We start from the raw sequence: 18,419 nt of genomic DNA on the forward strand, positions 1-18,419 counted from the left end.
CATCTTGGGAAATATTTTTGGTGACGTTTAAGGTCTCTTGGTAGCTTTTGGAGGACTTTGTCCAGGAATTTTTCTTTAGTCGCTGTAAATTTACCTACACCAAGTGAAGACAGGCAATCATCCCACTGTAATGCTGTGTAACTGAGAGTCCCACCTGCACTGGGAATGTGAGTCTTCACTAATATTCAACTTTTTTATGCTTTGAGCTCTCAACACAGTTTCGCAGTTCAAAGGCCTCAATTCTAATTAACTATTCTAAAGAACAGTTCAATCAAAGCTCCAACCTCTGTTCTAAACTGATAAAGCCAAAAGTTTTTCCATGCCAATCACAAGTCTTCTAAATGGCCTTAAAACAATGGATTATACTGGGCCCTAATTCAGATTTATTTTCCTTCCATAGATTATCAAGGATCAAAAGCAAACTACACCATAAACCAATGAGCCCTCTCCCCAAAAGTGTCCTGGAAATAATGTTGATACACGACTCTTGGCCAACACTGCAACACCTTCTCAAACATTTGTCAGAACTGTCAAATACAAGCCTGCTGACCAGCTATTTTACACATACAGAGACACCTTCCTCTCGTGAAAGTTTCATTTCCCCCTGCCTCTCCTTTCTTGCAAGCACACTAGATACACAAACCCACAGACAGAGACCTGGGTTGGCCTGTAGAGAGTAGCACCACGCCTCAGAAAAGTTAGGTGAAATCCATAGGAAGCTGAAAGCTAACAAGTTCAGTTGTGCCTTTGCTGCTGCCACCAAAGGAGGAAGCTGAGGAGAAAGCCTGAGTGCTTCCTACTTTGACACTGACCGTGTGGGAAGTACAAACTGTGCCCTGAAACCCGCACCCCAGCCCTGTTGCCACCCACTGAAAACAGGCATTCCATTTATAAGCAAAGCCTACAATACGTAAATCCACAGAGAGAGGAAGTCTATGACTGGTTACTTAGGACTACAAGGTAGGAAGGGCTCAAATAACTGCTGCTACGTTGGTCACTCAGTGGCTGGTAATGAAAATGTTCTACATTTAAATTGTGAATATACTCTGTGAATATAATAAAACTATTGAACTGCTCACTTTAAATGGTGAAGTTCATGGTATGTGAATCATATATCAATGAAGAGGTTCTTTTAAAAAAGAGACATGGACTACTTGCAATATGTCAACTTCTTTTAATTTGTTTAATTCTCTCAATTTCTTTTTTAAAAAAAAGTTTAAAGGCATTCATGAGCCAAGTATGGTGGTACATACCAATAATCTGAGCTACTCAGAGGCTGAGGCAGTAGGGCAAGTTCGAGGCCAGCCTGGGCAACACAACATCCTATTTCAAAATACATACATACATATATATATACATGCATAAAATACGGCTGCAGGTGTAGCTCAGCACTCCCCAGGTTCAATCCCCAGTACCACCACAAATAAATAAATAAATAGGAATAAAGCCATTTAAAAACATAAAAAGGTACTTATGAGACAGGGAAATTTCAGCAATGAAGACTTGATGCGAAAGAATTTGTGGAGTTTTTTTTTTTTTTTTCACATGTACCAATGGCTTGTGGTTATACTTTTTAAGAAGACTTTAGAAATACTTGAAATATTTTTCAAATGAAACAGTGTATCAATTTCAATTAAAAATCATCTAGGTTGTGCTTGTGATATGTTGTAAAATGTTGTATGTCTGTTAATGTTTCCCTCCTTTTATCCTTAAAATAAAAAAAAAAAATCATCTAGGTTGAGAAGGAAAACAAAATCCTGGGTGTTGTGTGATAGGTAAACAAGAGTTTGTTATACCAGCTACACTGGTTGTACCTACATTTCAAATTCTGCAGAACACAAAAGTTAAAAGACAATAAAAACACTTTTAACATAGACATACATATATATATATATTTGGTATATGTTCGGAAGAAACTCCCTTGATCAGGGTAAGGTTAGCAAGTGGTCGATACACACAATCTAGGATTCTGCTCATGTTTTCAAATCATGATGAAAACATTAATTTGTTGTACCTATACTATTCTACTTTCAATAAAGTTATTACCACCAACCATAAAATCGTGTTTCCATTTATTTATATAAGTGTATCTCACTCACACAACTTATTTTAAAGAAGAAAACTAGTGTTAACCCACACTTCAATATGTCAGGTTACAATTATCAAGAACACACTGTTATTCTTCAAAATTGAAGTATCAAAAGTTGTGTGAATTTTTCTTGCAGACTCTACTATTTCACTGTTTGTTTAAGCTTCAGCCTGGTAAAATGTAGGCATACACAAGAATTAAATCAATTCCTCTCCACTTGAATTTTACATGAGAACTCTACAGGAATATGTAGATCTGGAGACAGCCCAGAAGGACTGACATGTGAAAAAATTCTGCCCAATTTTCCTCCTACATTTTAATTTCTCTCAGTAAAAAACAGAGGAGAAAGACTTGAGCCAAAGAAAATGAGCCTGAGTTTAGCCTTCTAGGGTGTGCAAGATACAAGAGATTTGTGATACTAACTCCTCGGAAGACTATGCTTTGTCCTTGCTCTGGCTGTAATATAATGAATAAGCAGTTTAAGGCACCCGTTCAATTGGAGCTACAACTTACCATTTGAAGAACTGCTCCAGCTAATAAGGTGTGGGGTCTAGACCAGGGTCTCCCAAACTCCCATTTAACCTTTCTGAAACAGCAACGTAATTTTCCCAATGTCACTGCCATCTTTTTTCTGCATGATTTCTATTTGATAAGAAATCCCACCTTAGAGGAAAACGAACTGAAATACCAGAAGGTTGTCGTTCATTTTGTGTGAACTGTCTTCTCAAGATGTTTACCACTACTTGTGTGAGAACAATGTCCAGCGACCCCACGTTCTCACCTGAGATGAAGGAACTGGGGTCCGGCTGGAGGGACCGGAACTGGTTGACATAGTATTCCCGCTGTTCTTCGGTTATCCTCCAGGGCTCATCTGGGTAACTGCTGTTGTTATCTTGTAGTTCTCGCTCCACTGAGAAGGACTTTTCAAAATAAAAAGGATATTCTTAGAGTGCCTGCCGGTAGTGAGTTGAAGTAGGAAATTTAAACACTAATAAAAGTTCTTATGCATTATACTTAATTTTTCCCCAAGGCAACAAATTTATCTGTGTCATAACTAAAATGTAACTGCAACACAAACTGAAAGATAGACATCAAGCTTTACAGTTTTCTGGAGTCCTCAAAGTTGTTAACAGGACTGTGCATGTAATATTGAACACTTGGTAAATGATAAAAAATTTCCAATGTGATGAAGGGTAAAAAAATCATTCTTATCTTCAACTATACACCACATTTTTATGCCTTCTGATCAGCTGAGTAGACAGAAAAATATTTCAGATTCTTTTTAAACCATAATCAAAACCCATTAGAACAGCTATAACAGCATGATCTCTTTTTTTCTGTTGCATTCACATTATATAAATCCAGGAGTCAAAAGTGCCAATACAAATCCAATGTCCTCAGGTCCTACTTGGGTGGCAACTCAAGGTCACTGACCCTGTCTTTCCACATGTGCAGTTGGGGAGACGGTAATACTTAGAAACAGAACTGAGCGGTGAGAACAGATGTCATGGTATCGCGATGATCAGGGTAACAGGGGGTGCATCCGACCTGCCACTAGAGGGCGAGCATGTCCAATGTCAAGATTTAACAGCCCAGAAAACAAGAGAAAGCAGTACAGGAGAAAACAAAAGCTCTATTAGGTTTTGGGGAAAGAAAAATATTATGTAGGGAGGAGGAGCCAGGTCTTTGTCCCATCTTGTCTACCTACCTTAAGACAAAGGGGCTACCTGCAAAGCGCCACCTCCACAAGACCAAGTGGTAAACACAAAGAGGGTGAGCTTTAGGACAAAAGGAAACTAGGAAAGAAAGGGCAGGGTATTACTGCCAAAAAGCCATCAAGCTACCTGCTTCTGAGCACACTGTCAAGGAACTAATCACTGGGAGGGTATTCTACCCACTCTCCCTAGAAACCACCCCCATATACCATTCCAGAAATTAAAGCTTCCTGAGAACGCCTGACCCCCACCACTTTGGACAGAATAAAGAGACCATAAAATTTGGGGCTGTGATATAACCTTGAGATGTCATCTTTGCAGTGAAACATCCATCATTTTGACAACTGAGGCCTTGAGCTGCAGGTGCTCTGGGAGAATGGCAAAAAACGCTGCCAGGAGAATGGATGTTTGCAAAAGTGCTGAGTGAGGCTGCACCGTGAAGAGGCTTTTCCTCAAAGAAAGAATCAGGATCCTCCGGGATGGTCAGAAGGAAGGTCACAGAGAAGCTGAGAGCTACGTGGTTAGGAATCAATATATGTCATTAGTAATCACTATATCGCTTTCATACTAGCTGAGTTTCTACTAAATGTAAATCAAATGTTTACATTTAGTTTAGCTTAGTTTCGACTGAATTTAAATGTCCAGGGAGTCGCTGTCCCTAAAATTCACAACATGCTTTGACGCTTACAAAGCATTTCACACACCCCTACCTCATCTGAGTATCTCAAGACATTTGAGAGGTAGACACAGGAGGTATTATCCTTTTCCCAGAGAGCTTAAGGGACTTGCCCATGCGTGTTAGGGAGCCCCTGCAAACAGCAAATAATGCCCCTCTTTCTTTTTATAATCTCTTTATTCATAGTTGCCTTCCTGCATATCCATAGTTTTTATTGGATTTTTCTGAATTTTTTCATAAATCACTTATAGTTCTAGTAACAAACAATATAAAGAAAGAAAGCAAAAAAAAAATTAAAAGTCAAGCTGAGCATCTGACGGACCACAAAACTTTCCATCCAACATGCTCCCACCATATTCCAAAGGTACATCCTAGCAGCACTTTCTCAATGAACCCAGCTGGCTGACAGGTTCAGAAGTAGAATACAGTGGAGGGAAGCGGGCTGGGATTATAGTAGATGACTGGTCAGATTATAACATGGAAAACTCATCAGAACACTGTCCTCCAGGTCAGCTCTGACAGACAGCACTGAAGTAAGTGACCTGACATTGAGCATAGGCAGGAGAGACCAGGATGGGCGACTGTGAGAATGAAGTGGGCAGAGATGCTTCAAAAGCTCGGCCCCCACTTTCCCATGAATAAAGGCACAGAAGTTGTATGCTCAGCACTGGCCTGCAGCATTCCCTGCTTCTGAAACGGAAGCTACTGCTCCCTCCATACACTCTTCCCTCCTGGAAACACAGCTGCCCTGTCCAGTTGTTGCTAATGTCAGTGCACATCTGCTCTTTCCCCAATTCCGTGACTGCCTGCTCACTATCTCGTCTTCATGTCACCACACCCCTAGGTAGCATGAGTGGCCTCTTAGTAATCTCAAGTCTGTTCTGACAGCAGGAATCGGGAATGGACAGGAGAGGGCAATTGATTCCTCTCTTAAAGGCCTACAGAGATGATCTGTTGCCTAACAAAACAGTCATCTCCTCTACCCGGCCTTCAAGGCCTGTGTGAGCCCACCTCCTCCTCGCCACTCTCAGCTCCCTCCTTAGGAGTCAAGCTTATGCCTTATTCCCAAGACACTCTTCCTCTTCTCCCAGCCTACCCAAGGCCTACCCATTCCTCAGGCCCCACTGCCCAGAGGGCTCTCCACTCCCATGCCCACAGCTGCAACAGAGGGCACTGCTGCCCATCCCCTCACTGTGCTACCAAGAAGGGGCCAGCAGCCACTTGTGGACCCAAACCCCATCACACACTTGGTCTCGCCTACTCAGAGTAAGTGTGGCACACACACAGAATGCTGGCCTTTGAAGTGCTCTGGCATGGAAAGCTCTTCCCAAGAAAACTTGGACCAGATGCTCATTTTTAGAGATGCAGATAAGAAATAGAAAGATAACAAGCAGAAAAAGCAGAAACTGAACAGATGCACAGCAGGGCCATGACGTAAAGGCCAGGTGGAACTCAGTTAGTGTTGTAGGCAGCTTAGATAGAACTATTATAGGCAGTTAGATAGGGCTGGGCCCTCGAAGGAGCCAGTGTGGAAGACAAGGTACCTTGCAACTGTGGGAGGGACAGACACTTCCGCTGTGGGCCAGACCTCAAGACAAAAGATGAAACAAATGCACCCACATACCTCCCTAGGGATGGACATCAGGAAATGATATTCTAAGTAGGTTATCAGTCACCTTGAGAAAGCCAGGAAGAGCCACTAACCCAACCCCCTACAGGAAAAGCCCCTGTTCTATATTCATGTCTGCTTGCTATATCACTCGCTTCCTCATTTGATCCCGATTTAATCAATTTTACCTGAGCAATTATACTAGTAATCTCATTGGATGACCATAGTTCTGGCCCACCTCATGCTCACCTTGCGAGTTCCCATTTTTCCCACCTTGGACCCACCTCACTTAGTGATTTTGCTGTATAAAATCCCTAGGAAAGGCACGGTCCTTGGCAACCCACTCAGGTCCCTTCTGTCTGTCTGTCTCTGTCTCTCTGTGTCTCTGTCTCTCTCTCTCTCTCTCTCTCTCTCTCTCTCTCTCTCTCTATCTGGCAGCAGCTTTCTTTCCCCTAATAAATATATTCTGCTCTTAACCTCCATTGTTCCTAAAATTCATTCTTCAATTTTAGAGAACACCAACTTGTACCAGATATCTAGCAGGTTGGGAGTTTCTTTCCCCTATAGCATAGCAGTGCCTGTGAGGCAGCCAGGGAAGCGATATAGAGTAGGAATAAGGAAGGCTGCTGGCAGTCAATGGTAAGCAGACAAGTGGATGGCAAGGCAAAGGCAAAGCAACTAGGCCAGACCCATAATGGTGGAATGAGCAGGAACCAGCAAGAACTCTACCTCTGTGGACCACCAGCTCACTCCTTATCACTCACTGCTTGAATTCCTCTTCCTCTTCAAGAAAACTTAAGCTTGCAAGTTAGTTCCTACTCCCCAATATCAAAAAGGGTTCTACAACAACAGGAGAGGGCACATGAACACTGTGTAACCCACACAGAGTGTGAGCCTTCAATCATTTTCATTAAGTGTGCTAAACTACCCCCATCTCTTTCCCCTTGCTTCTCACTGTGTATTTTATTTCGTGTGTGTGTGTGTGTGTGCATACAATGTGTGCTCTGCTTAGGATTTAACCTGAGGCGTCCTCATACATGCTATGCAAGTGCTCTACCACTGAGCTACAATCTTGGCATTAATGTATATTTTAAATTGATTAGTAAGTCAAGTGACTTGAGCATCTTTTTAAAAATTTGTACCTTTAGGATAACAATGGCAAATACCAAGAGTTTGAACATTTCAAACATTCTTAAGTATCTTCACCCAGGTATTTTTTTTTTTTTTTAGCAAAAAGCAATTGATTTATTTTCAAATTCACATTAACAAGACTTGGGCTTTTGAGGAGAAAAATATAGAGACTCTTATCCAAATGATTTTAATTTTCACCCAGGTATTAACACAGAAGGCTACAGTTATATCAGATACTACTTTATCCCACATGCAGTCCCCTATCAGATATATCACAGACACTGAAAAGTATGTCTACTTATTGACAGGCTTGAGTAAGTTCAAGGATGTGTTCTTCCTAGTGACAGGAAATCTAAGAATCCATTTTATATTTTAAAGTCTGAGATCCAGCAAAGGAAGGCCTTGACTTTCTATACTTAACCTATGGTCTGATCTTTATAGGAATTCTCAAGTCCCATATCTGAGTATTTCAGGGATAAAAGCATGTAGAAGGAGTAGATAATATTCCGGAGATCATTAAGCTGACATATTCCAAATGGAAGCTGATCCACTACAAGAAACAAGACAATTTAAACTTCACTGCATAAACAGTGAGCTGCTCATTCATTCCCTCAAAAGGTATTTATTGAACATCAACAATATCCCAGGTCCTTGGTCACTAGGGGTACACTAATTCTTCCCAGGAAGCTTAGATTCCATGAGGGAGAAAGGTATTTTTCTTCCCAGGAAACTTAGATTCCATGAGGGAGAAAGACACACAAGCAATTTCAACACAGTAAGAGAAATATTTTGCTAAGGTATTATTCAGCTTTACTACCCCAAGTGTGGTCCCCACCTACATCAACATCACCTGGGGACTTGTTAAAAATGCAGCCTCTCACGTCCTACCACCAGTGTGGCAGAAAGCCTGACAGTGGAGCCCAGGACTCTGATTTAGCAAGCCTTCTAGGTCAAGCACAGGCAAGTTGCAGAAGCAGTGCCACAAGACAGGCAAGGCGAGGCAAGCCAAAGGAATGGCATTTGCAGAGACATCAACACATGGGAGAAAATGGCCATCTCGTAAAAGTAGCTCCGCTGGGCCACATACAGGCAAAATACGCTGCCAGTGCAGCATGGTTATTAGTGCCTCAAGCTGTTCCAGACAGACAGCAGGGCCCAGAGATAACAGGCTCAGACTGTGCCGCGAAGACACTAGGGAGCCATGGGTAAGTATTAAATAGGGCAATCAAATAATCAGATTTGAGTTTTAAATTACAAAAAGATCACTTCACTGAGGAGATTGGAGTGGTAGAGACCAAAGGCAGGAAGATCAGTTACAGGTGTATCAGCAACCTGGGCCAGAAGGAGGCCCAGAAGTATGGAGGACTATGAGAGAGAGAAGAGGGAGAGAAAGCTATGCAGCAATCACCCACAGCTACCCAGTCCAAGTAGCTCAGCACCCTCTTTGTCAGCAGCTAGGGGCCACGTCCCTGCAGGATCCAGAGGCATGAGACTATTTCCTCTGAACCAGCCGAACACTGACCATGATAGTCAACACATCACTTTGGATAAAGATCTGAAAATTCAGCCACCTAAGAGAAAAATGGCTACTTGTGAACTGAGGGCACTGAAGTAGAAGCCAGAGACAGGAAAAGCTGTATTTTTGCACACACCCTAAGAGCCACCCCCCTTCAGCTCTAACTCTAGCGGTTTTGTTGGCTGAGCAGAGATATTTGCTACTTAATGCCAACTTTGAGCTCTGGCAGTGTTTTTAAGAAAAAAAGAGGAGTGGGGGGAGAATCTTGCACATATGGTTCATTATACAATTTCTCTAGACACAGAAGAATTAGATTTGCTTGTATTTAAAACATTCAACCCCTTGGTCTTGTTTCAAGTGAAATGCAAATATTTGACACTGCAAGTTATTATCTCTGGGGGAAACAGGCTGTTCATAATGAAAGAGACTTCAAAAGGCTCATTAAAAAGTAATACTCTTATTAAAATCCCAAAAGGTAACATTTACTCCCCAAGTACCTTAAAAATCAAGCAAAACTGAATAATATGAATTGGAAGGAAATATTATCAGGGAGAACATACAAAGGGTGTGTATATTGTTTCAACCATAGAACATTTCTGTTTAGAATATAATCCCACCCTGGAGGCACCCTGTAAATGCTATGGCCTTAGCGCCCAGTCATTTCATCTCTGAGGGTAGAGATCTTATAACAATCTCTTTGGGGTGCATTTGCAAAAACAAACCATCTGGAGGACCAAATGCTAATGCCAAGCCCAAAGTGAGTATGTGAGGACACTTTGCCTTGCCAAAAACTATTTTAGAAATACATATACTATAGGGCAATCACTGATCAAAGCTTCATCTCACAAGCAAAGATGTAAGAAGACTCAATTATCTTAAAGTAAAAAGGGATAAACACGCTGGTGAGACTACACAATAGCCCAAACAAATACTAACCTGCCTAAGGAAAGATCATGGGAACTGGTCAGTCATGGGGCTGAGAAAAAGACATAATAGAGGCAAATGATGGCAGTGCTGATATGTGTAATTAAGGTAGACATCCTCCCATAGCCACGCCCTGTTATAAGTATCACTGAGTGGCTACTCAGCCAGCAATGACATTTTCTGCCCCCTCTTTGCAGTTAGATGCAGTTACATGACTAAGTCATAGCCATTGCAATGCGAGTACCAATGACTCATACCATTTCCGGGGAGAACTACTGCCCTGTACACTCATCTCTGTTTGGCCCCACCTGCCTACTGAATAGAGGATGGTACAGTCACAGAACAGAAGGAGGTCTGGTGTTGAAGAGTAAAGTTGCCTGGCAAACTGCTATGTGAGTGAGAAATCCATCTACTGTGGTAAGTCACTGAGATGTGGGGCATATTCATTACAGCAACTGTTCCTCCAACTAATCTATCCTTAAGGTAAAGCCAGAAAGGAAAGGAAGATCTGGCCCATCTCAATGGCACAGCCAGTCCTGCACTGGAGATAGAAGTCTGAGGCTAACTCATTTTTTTAATTTGATATCCTAATGACATCAGACCATTTTGAGCCCAAATACCTTTCTCATTATAATTTGCTTGTCCATGCAGGCTACTTACATGAGCAGAATGTCGATTGATTTTTATAGCAGTCTTTCTATGTTTGCTTAAAATGAGTCCATCTTTTACGAGTCTGAAGGAGACTCCTACAGATGATGTACAGAGTTTCAAAAAAACAAAACAATGAGTAGGATGAAACTGTAGGGAAACAGTTAAATGAGAAATGAAGGAAGGGAGCTAGAAAAATGAGGCATAGCTCAGCAATCTTAACATTCCATATAATGCTCAATAAACTGATTATGCTCTGTCTCTCAGCCCTTGCCGCTACAATATAAAGCCCACAAGGGCAGTAGATTTGTTTATTCTGATTACTACCATATCCCCAATGCCTGGAAAGTGCCTAGCACATAGGAAGCAGTCAATAAGTAGTTGTTGAATGCATGAACAAATAAACAAATGATTGTACCAACTGTCAATCCCCATATGGAGACAGAAATCTGGTTAGCATGAGTTCCACCTATAATGACTGAAACTAACGTTTATCATTTATCAATGTCACCAATATTGTAAAGGCTGGTCCCACTTGAACTTACCTATAAAGTTAGAGGACTTTGCTTAAAATATTCTTTTACTTTTTATTTTGAAATAATTATAAACTCACAGGAAGTTGCAATAAATAAATTCTGATTTTGTCTGCAGAGAATTTAATTTTAGTTTAAATTAAATCTTAATGGAGCAGTTTAACCCTATCAGTTTCTTCATAGAACTATACCTACAAAGATGCCTTTAACCCCATATTACCAAATTAATTTAGGAGTCTAATTTCATTTAGCTTAGACAGTTGACTGTCAACCTGTAGGAATCTCCCTGAGCCTAATGTTGCTGTACAATAAACATAAAAGAATGTTAGGTAACATGCATTCATTACTCTGTTAAGTGCCAAGCAGTGTAAGTGCCTAAGGCACATGATCTGTTTTCATCTTCACAGCTCTACAAGATAGGTTCCATTATTCCCATTTAGCAGAACAGGAAACTGGGGATTAGGCAAGGAAGTAATTTACCATGACCACATATCTAGTGAATGGAAAAGCCAGAATATTAACTAAGTCCAAAGTTGTTATGGTTTGTGTTTGGATGTCCCCCCAAAGCCTCATGCAGTCATGGGGTGGGCTTCTAGAGTTTTTGATTGGTCCAATGGTCCAACACTGGGATTATGGGTGTGAGTGCTACACCCACCCTGGGTGAGTAGCCTGCATACAATATAAGGGAGGGAAACAGGCTTGCTTGCTGCTTTTGCTGTCTTCCACTGCCATGGACTGTTGCCCTCTGCCATGTGCTACTCTGCCTTGGAGTCAGCTGAGTATGGACTGAAACCACCACAAACTGTAAGCTAAGTAAACCTTCCCTTTCTTAATTTTGGGCATCAGGTATTTTGTCTCAGCAAAGTAACCAAGACAAAAGTATATACTATTAATCATCAGGTTCCATAGTTATTTCTATCTATTCATCCATCTTATAAAATGGATCATTTCCTTTTCAGAAAAAACCTTACTGTAATGTCTGAATCACTGCAGCAATTTTGTAGATTGATAATTTGATCGTGAGATATAAATATGTTACATTTTCACCCTCTTCCCCATCACTTGGTATAGTTCCAGATTTTGACTGATTATTAAATTACACAAACATAGCACCTCTTATTTCTCACATATTCTTTGCATGTAAGCAACATCTGGTATGTGTTTTACATCATAAGAGAATCCAGCAAATAGCCAACAATACAGATATTCAATCATTTCACCGATATTCTATTATGCGGCACTGACACTATTTTAACTAACATAAGAAATGCTTATTAGTAACCACTGTCTCCAATTCTTCCATCTACTGCTCCACAAGGACATTTCTCCTTCACGACTATCAGAACTGTGCTCTTTACTCAGAGGGGAAGGCCAGGAGAAAATAAGAAATCAGCAGTAAGAGGAGATCTTGACAAGGCCAGAGACTTGCAGAAATGCTGCAGTGATGTTCCCATCCTGTCCTTAGCAGTCGGGTCAAGGCTGTCTATCTCTTCTCCAGTGTGCCCTCCCCTTCATACTCAAGGATGCCTGAGGTCACATAGGAAACAGATGCACCAAGAACTCAGGCTGAATATAAGAAATACGTTAGGGAATGAGGCTACTGACTGAAGGTGACAACAGAACACAGGTCTGGAGACAAACAGACTTGGGTTCAAATCTAGGATGGTTGTGTACTACCATGTTAACTTCTGAGACATCAGCTTCCCACCTAAAAGGCAATTCCAAGTCCCACAGGACCCTGCCTTACCCTACAGCCTCCCCTCTCTCCCACTCCAGGCTCTAGCCATGCCATCCTCTTCCAGTTCTTCCAATGTATCTACTCTCCAGGCCATACATGGCAGACTGACTCACTCAAACTCCATTCTACCGTCTTAGCACAACTCCCTGGCCTGAACTGCACAGGCTAGCTAATCCAAAAATACACTATCCAAACGCTTTTGCTGCTAGAATTCCAGATATAAGTCAGGTTTCACTAAACAAATATGCTCATGGAAATGTGACTCTGAACCAAGTTACATGGTGAAAGAGGCAGGGAACAAAGCCTTCATTTGGCTTTCCTAGGTTGTATGTGGTGTGGAACTGAACCTCAAGCTATGGCAACAGCTTCCCAATCCTATAGCTCTCTAACTGTGGCAGGGGCAAAGGTCCCTTAGATCCCAGCTCACCTATGGGGGCTTGGGGATTGTTCCTGAAAGCTCAGAATACAGTATGGATCTTGAGCCCTTCCACAGTTGGTAGACTATCCACATCCCCTATTATAAATCCCTATTTCCTTAAACTGGCCAAAGATTCTGTCACCCATACTCAAGATGGATGAACCCTGATCAATGGGTGTCCCTTGTCTAGGCTCTCACCTCTATCTGGAACACTCCTCTCCTCACCTCTCAGCTCCATCCTTGCTTCGCCTGTTTAAGTCCTAGTCATCCTTCACAGCTCAGCTCAAAAGCCTCACTTCTTTGGGGATGCCTTCTCTCATTTTCTAGCCAAGGCTGGATTTCTCAGTTATATGCAACCAGGGTACTGCCCTGTCTTTATGGCAGTTGTTAGTTTTCAAGTCTTCATGCATAGGTGGGATCATTTGATTTGAATCCTTGTCCTCCTCTTGAATACAACTGCCTTGACTGAAAGTTTGTAGTCCTCAGTGCTACTCTGTCATTGGTGGCTGACCCACAGAAGCCACTTAAGTATTTCTAAATAGATGGAGATTGACCTACCCACTGTGCAAGACTGCTGAAGGACTGAAAGGGAACAGCATAGCATTGGAACCCTGTAAGCACTCAGTCAATAGTAGCTACTGTTCTCGGTACAGGCAACTGGGGGCATGACTTCACCTAAGATCAAATGGAATAGTGATGGGCCTAAGGGCTGAAATGGTACAATTGGAAACAAGGCTTCCATGCTGATGGCCTAGCCTATAACTGAGACCAAAGGGTTCTGGAGAATAAGCCAGAAATAAACACCACTCTCCTGTCTAATTTCACAAAGTATTGTCTCAGACCAGGAGTTCAATCAGGTGTTTCCAGCCATATCTGAGAATTTAAATCAGAGGAGCTCCCATCTATCAAATCAACGTGGGTCCTAGCCATTACCAGGAAAGGTCTGCCCCCATAAGCTTTTAATGTAATGCCCCACTCCTTGTAAGGAAAAGTGAAAGTGCTGACAAAAGAAATAGAATGCACTTATTTGCATTCATCAGTAGTCTGACCACTGCAACCTTAAATTAATGTCTACCACACTCACCCTCCCCCATACACCCCTGTCCATAAATTTTGCAAGGCCTTAAGGCAACACCCAAATCAATGTAACAGTTACGGAATAAGTGTCTTTGTCCCATAAACATCCTTCAACTTATATTTCAGATACCCTCTTTCCTGGAGTTATTTTTCTTTCAGTGACTCTGTATTCTTTTAATACTCTCATCTTGTAAAACAAAACATTTCTGCCTTTCGTGCAAAGGTGCCTACCAACAAAGAAAGCAAGCAAATAACTTCTATTTAATTTTCAAGCAGTGCAAAGCAGTGCGGATATGTAGTAAGCACCTGCAGAATACATAAAAAAAAAAGTCAAAAAAATCTCAGCCGACAAATGTAAACTTCAGTATCACTCTAAATGAAATGCTTCCTTCCTCAAAAAGAATGGCACAAAATCAGATAAAGAAGCGAGCAAGTGAAGGAAGTAAGTAGGCACGGGGCTTGATGCTAGGAAAGCAGGACCTCCTTGCAATAGCAGTGACATTCGGGCATCCAGGGGTCCTATGGTAGACAGTGAAACAACACAGACAGGACATATAAATCACTTACTCTTTAAGAGATGGTATAAAGCTCCACCTAGGTGTTGAAATGAAATGGGGAATGAATCTGGTAAACAATGTCTGGAACACATCCATATCCTCTCCTTCCCTCTGTTGTATTTCAGTCAGAGGAAAAGAACTTAGTTGTCTAAGCAATGCTGGAAGGTCAACAAACACATACACAGTGTTGATATTTACCATCTCTAACAACAGAGGGTATTTTAAGGCTTAATACACACTTGTAAACCAAGTAATTCAACTTTATTGCCATGGTAATAAAAACAAGAAATTCCCACTGTAGGTGGGCCTGCAGAACGGAAATGAACACTAAGGTCTTCTCTCCCCTCCCCCTCCTTCGCCTCCTTCCCCTCCTCCTCCTCCTTCTTCTTTTTTTGGCAGTAATGAAAATGGAAGCCAGGGCCTTGCACATGCTAAGCAAGTGCTCTACCACTGAGCGGCAGCCCTAGTCCCCCGACAACCTCTTTCAAGTGCCTCAGGAGCCCACAACCTCCTCTTGACCACTCAACAAGCACCTTTCCACATATGCCGCAGTATCTCACAGGTCCAAAAGAAAAGAGACACCAGCTTCTGGATTCAGACTACTGAGAAGGGCAAATGAGTAAGAAAACACAAATAACCCAAAGGAAAATATGGCATAGGATATGAAGGAGTGATTCACAGAAAAGAACAATTTACAAAGGACCCTTAATGTTAAGATGTTCCACTTCAATAATAAACAGAGATACTAATTCAAGCACATCAATATGCTGCAGGGCATGGGGGCGCATGCCTGTGATCCCAGCACTTGGGAGGCTGAGGCAGGAGGATCACTGGAAGTTCAAGGCCAGGTTGAGCTATACAGTGAGTTCAAAGCCAGCCTAAAATATGTAGCGAGACTATCTCAAAGAACCAAAAGAAAAAATTTTAAAGACATCCACATATCATTCTTCAACTACCAGACTGACAAAGGTCCACAATATAAATCCATGGTGTGAGTCTCTTTGCACACTGTATTTGCAAAGGTATTGGAAAACAGATACTTTTTTTTGGTACCAGGAATTGAACTCAGGAACTTGCACTTGCCAGGCAGGCGCTTGTGCCACTGAGCTATATCCCCGGCCCAATAGATATTTTCATACGTTGTCCCAAGTGTGTAAACTAGTATTGCCTCCATATTAAAAAGTGCTATAAAAACTACAAATGTATACATATTTTCACCCAATAATTCCATTCCTAGGAACTAATCCCATCTATCTGCAAACAATTCTATGATTACAGGTATTCTATGCCAACCCAAAGTTATTGTTAAATGTATTTATGGAAAATGAATACAACAAAATACTATGAATTTGTAAAAACATAAAAAGATCATTAAGTGGTCTGTGTATTGCTACAGACTGTTACAAAAGTGTACGGGTAAGTAAAACATGCTAAGTGCATAACAAATGTATAGTATGTTACTATATTGGTTAGAAAAGTGAACTATAATTTGCATATATTACATATATTTATATCAATAAAACTCATACACATTATTATATAAATAAAACAAAATGTTCTGTACAGAACTATATAAACAAAATACATCATATTAGCTGCCTCTGGGATGGGTGAATGGGAGGGACAATTTTCACTCTGTACCCATATGAATACTTGACTTTAAAAAAATTTTATTGCCGTGATGAACAAGCATGTTTGAAAGATCACAACCCACAGCCAAAAAAATAACATTTGTGGTGTTCACTGTATAATCTGAAACAACCAAAACCTTAGACTTCTTTCCCTGTGGGTCTGTGAGGAAAAGCACCATAATGAGATGATTCATTCTCTGCTTGGGTCTTCCAACTAAGTCACTCGTAAGTATATCCAAGGACATTTCTTCAGATGATTCCTCAGCCTGCGTGTCTGGCTGATATACGTAGAGGAAAGCACAGAACTCAATGTGGAAGTGACACGGTACTGAATGAAGTACTGTAACAGAGTCAAGAGCTGTACTCTTAACCAAGAAGGAAAGGTAAAGATTGAAAAAATAAGAAAAAATTCCTGAGGTTCTAGTCAAAACACACGCGCACACACACACGCACACAGGCACACACGCACGCGTGCATGCAGGCAAATATGCATGCTCAGTAGAAAATTCCTAAACCTTGAGAAAGCCCTGCTGGGCCTAAGCTGCTTTATGGGTCACTTCCTTGGCTAAGTACTAGGGGAAAAAATTGGAGCATGTGAGACAGTATCCAGCATACCCCACTCATACTTCCTTCCAACTCAGAGCACCAACTGTGGTGGATTAACAAATGGGCAACTTGTAGCCCCCAGCTGAACTGAATCAGAGTAGTTCTGAGTGTGGAAGGCCCACCTGAGGATCGTTGCACCAGCACTAAAAAAAGAAATGGAGAGGAAGAGTGGTGCTACTGATTGTCACACTGGTCTTCCTGATACGAACTCGGCTGGTATCATCTGAGGAGCCTGGGACCTCGCTGTAGCTGAGGATGGCTGCGGTACTTTTCGGGGGAGCTCTGGTTCTTGCTTTGAGTGTTGCTTCCTGGCTCCAGTGCAGATCCCTCAGCCTGCTGGCACAGACCCTTCATCCTGCTGGCACAGACTTTCTAGCTTCCACCACTGACCTTTGGGCCTTCCCAGTGCAGATCCTTGATACAGACTTGTGTGAGACATTGTCGTGGGCTCTCAGCCTCCAGCAAGATTCGTGGGGGCACTGCCATGGGCTCTAGGTCTTCAGCTGGACTTGTGCGAGGGATTGTCCTGGGATCCAGGCCCTCAGCTGGATTCTCTGGGTCTCTGGTGTGTGGACAGATCTCCTACACTCTTTTGCATTTGACTCTTTGGGTGACTATTATAAAATAATCCTATAAATTATGTGTCCTGTATTAAATTCTTTCCCTTGCAAACCCTGACTACAACACCAACTCTCCATGACAAAACTCTAACCTGCCTTACTCAGCCTATTCTAGTCTTTCAGCACCATTTTCTACGCTCCTTATCCTTCCAGCATCTTGGTCCAGGCCACCCACAAAATATCTCTCATAGTATGAAGAGTTCTCGCAGCACAATGTTCGCCTCCCAGAAAGACTATCTCCTTTTGTTCCCACCAAAACTCTTAGCGGGAATAATTTACTTGAGACTAACAGTTCTCTCCTGACATACGAACAACACTAGGACAGAAATTTAGGAGTATTTGATGATTTTTGCCATCCTTTAGTACTTGCTTTTTCTCTGGACAGCCATTACCGAAGGACCCAAGGAGCAGGGAGAATCTAAGGACCTGAAGTTAACCCCCCAGGGGGGCACAGCAAGAAACAGAGAGTGAAACGGAGTGAAAAAGAAAACTATTTTCTAGCACAACATAAGGCGGGGGGCGGGGAAGAAGAGGAAAAAGCAAGGAGAAGGCTAAGTAAAATAAATGTTTTATGGGTTAAGGACGTTTGCATGAACATGGTATTGGCTGACAATGTCTAACATTACCTTTCCTATCTCCTCATTAGAAAACTTGTGCCAAAAAATACAGCCCAAACCTGCAAACAGACTGGCAGGGTGACAGAGGTCTCTAAATTGTTTGCCATTATTCCATCTATGAAGTAAGAAGAATAATGACTGTTGAGAAAATGTTCCAGAAAACTGTTACGCTCATCGCTCCAGAGGGAGAAGACACATCACAGAATGCATGTTTAAGGTTCAGAAAGTGAGGATGTTTTGATTTAAGATAATTTTTCTACTCAGATCTAGCTGGAAGGATATTTCATTTGCCAATCCTGTCTCCCTAAAGTCAG

At 41.8% G+C, this 18,419-nt stretch overlaps 1 protein-coding gene across 1 annotated transcript in view; it reads right to left on the minus strand.

Annotated features, from left to right (window-relative positions):
• Positions 1-18,419, minus strand: part of Reps2 (RALBP1 associated Eps domain containing 2) — a gene marked incomplete at its 5' end in the record, with an annotated part of 227,287 nt that overhangs the window by 116,781 nt on the left and 92,087 nt on the right. Inside the window, 1 exon segment of the mRNA XM_005409136.2 lies at positions 2,871-3,009. Within this exon segment, the coding sequence (XP_005409193.1) occupies positions 2,871-3,009 (139 nt within the window).

Source organism: Chinchilla lanigera, unplaced genomic scaffold (assembly GCF_000276665.1).
Source record: "Chinchilla lanigera isolate Chin_1 unplaced genomic scaffold, ChiLan1.0 scaffold00118, whole genome shotgun sequence".
In the NCBI taxonomy this organism is placed as follows: domain Eukaryota; kingdom Metazoa; phylum Chordata; class Mammalia; order Rodentia; family Chinchillidae; genus Chinchilla; species Chinchilla lanigera.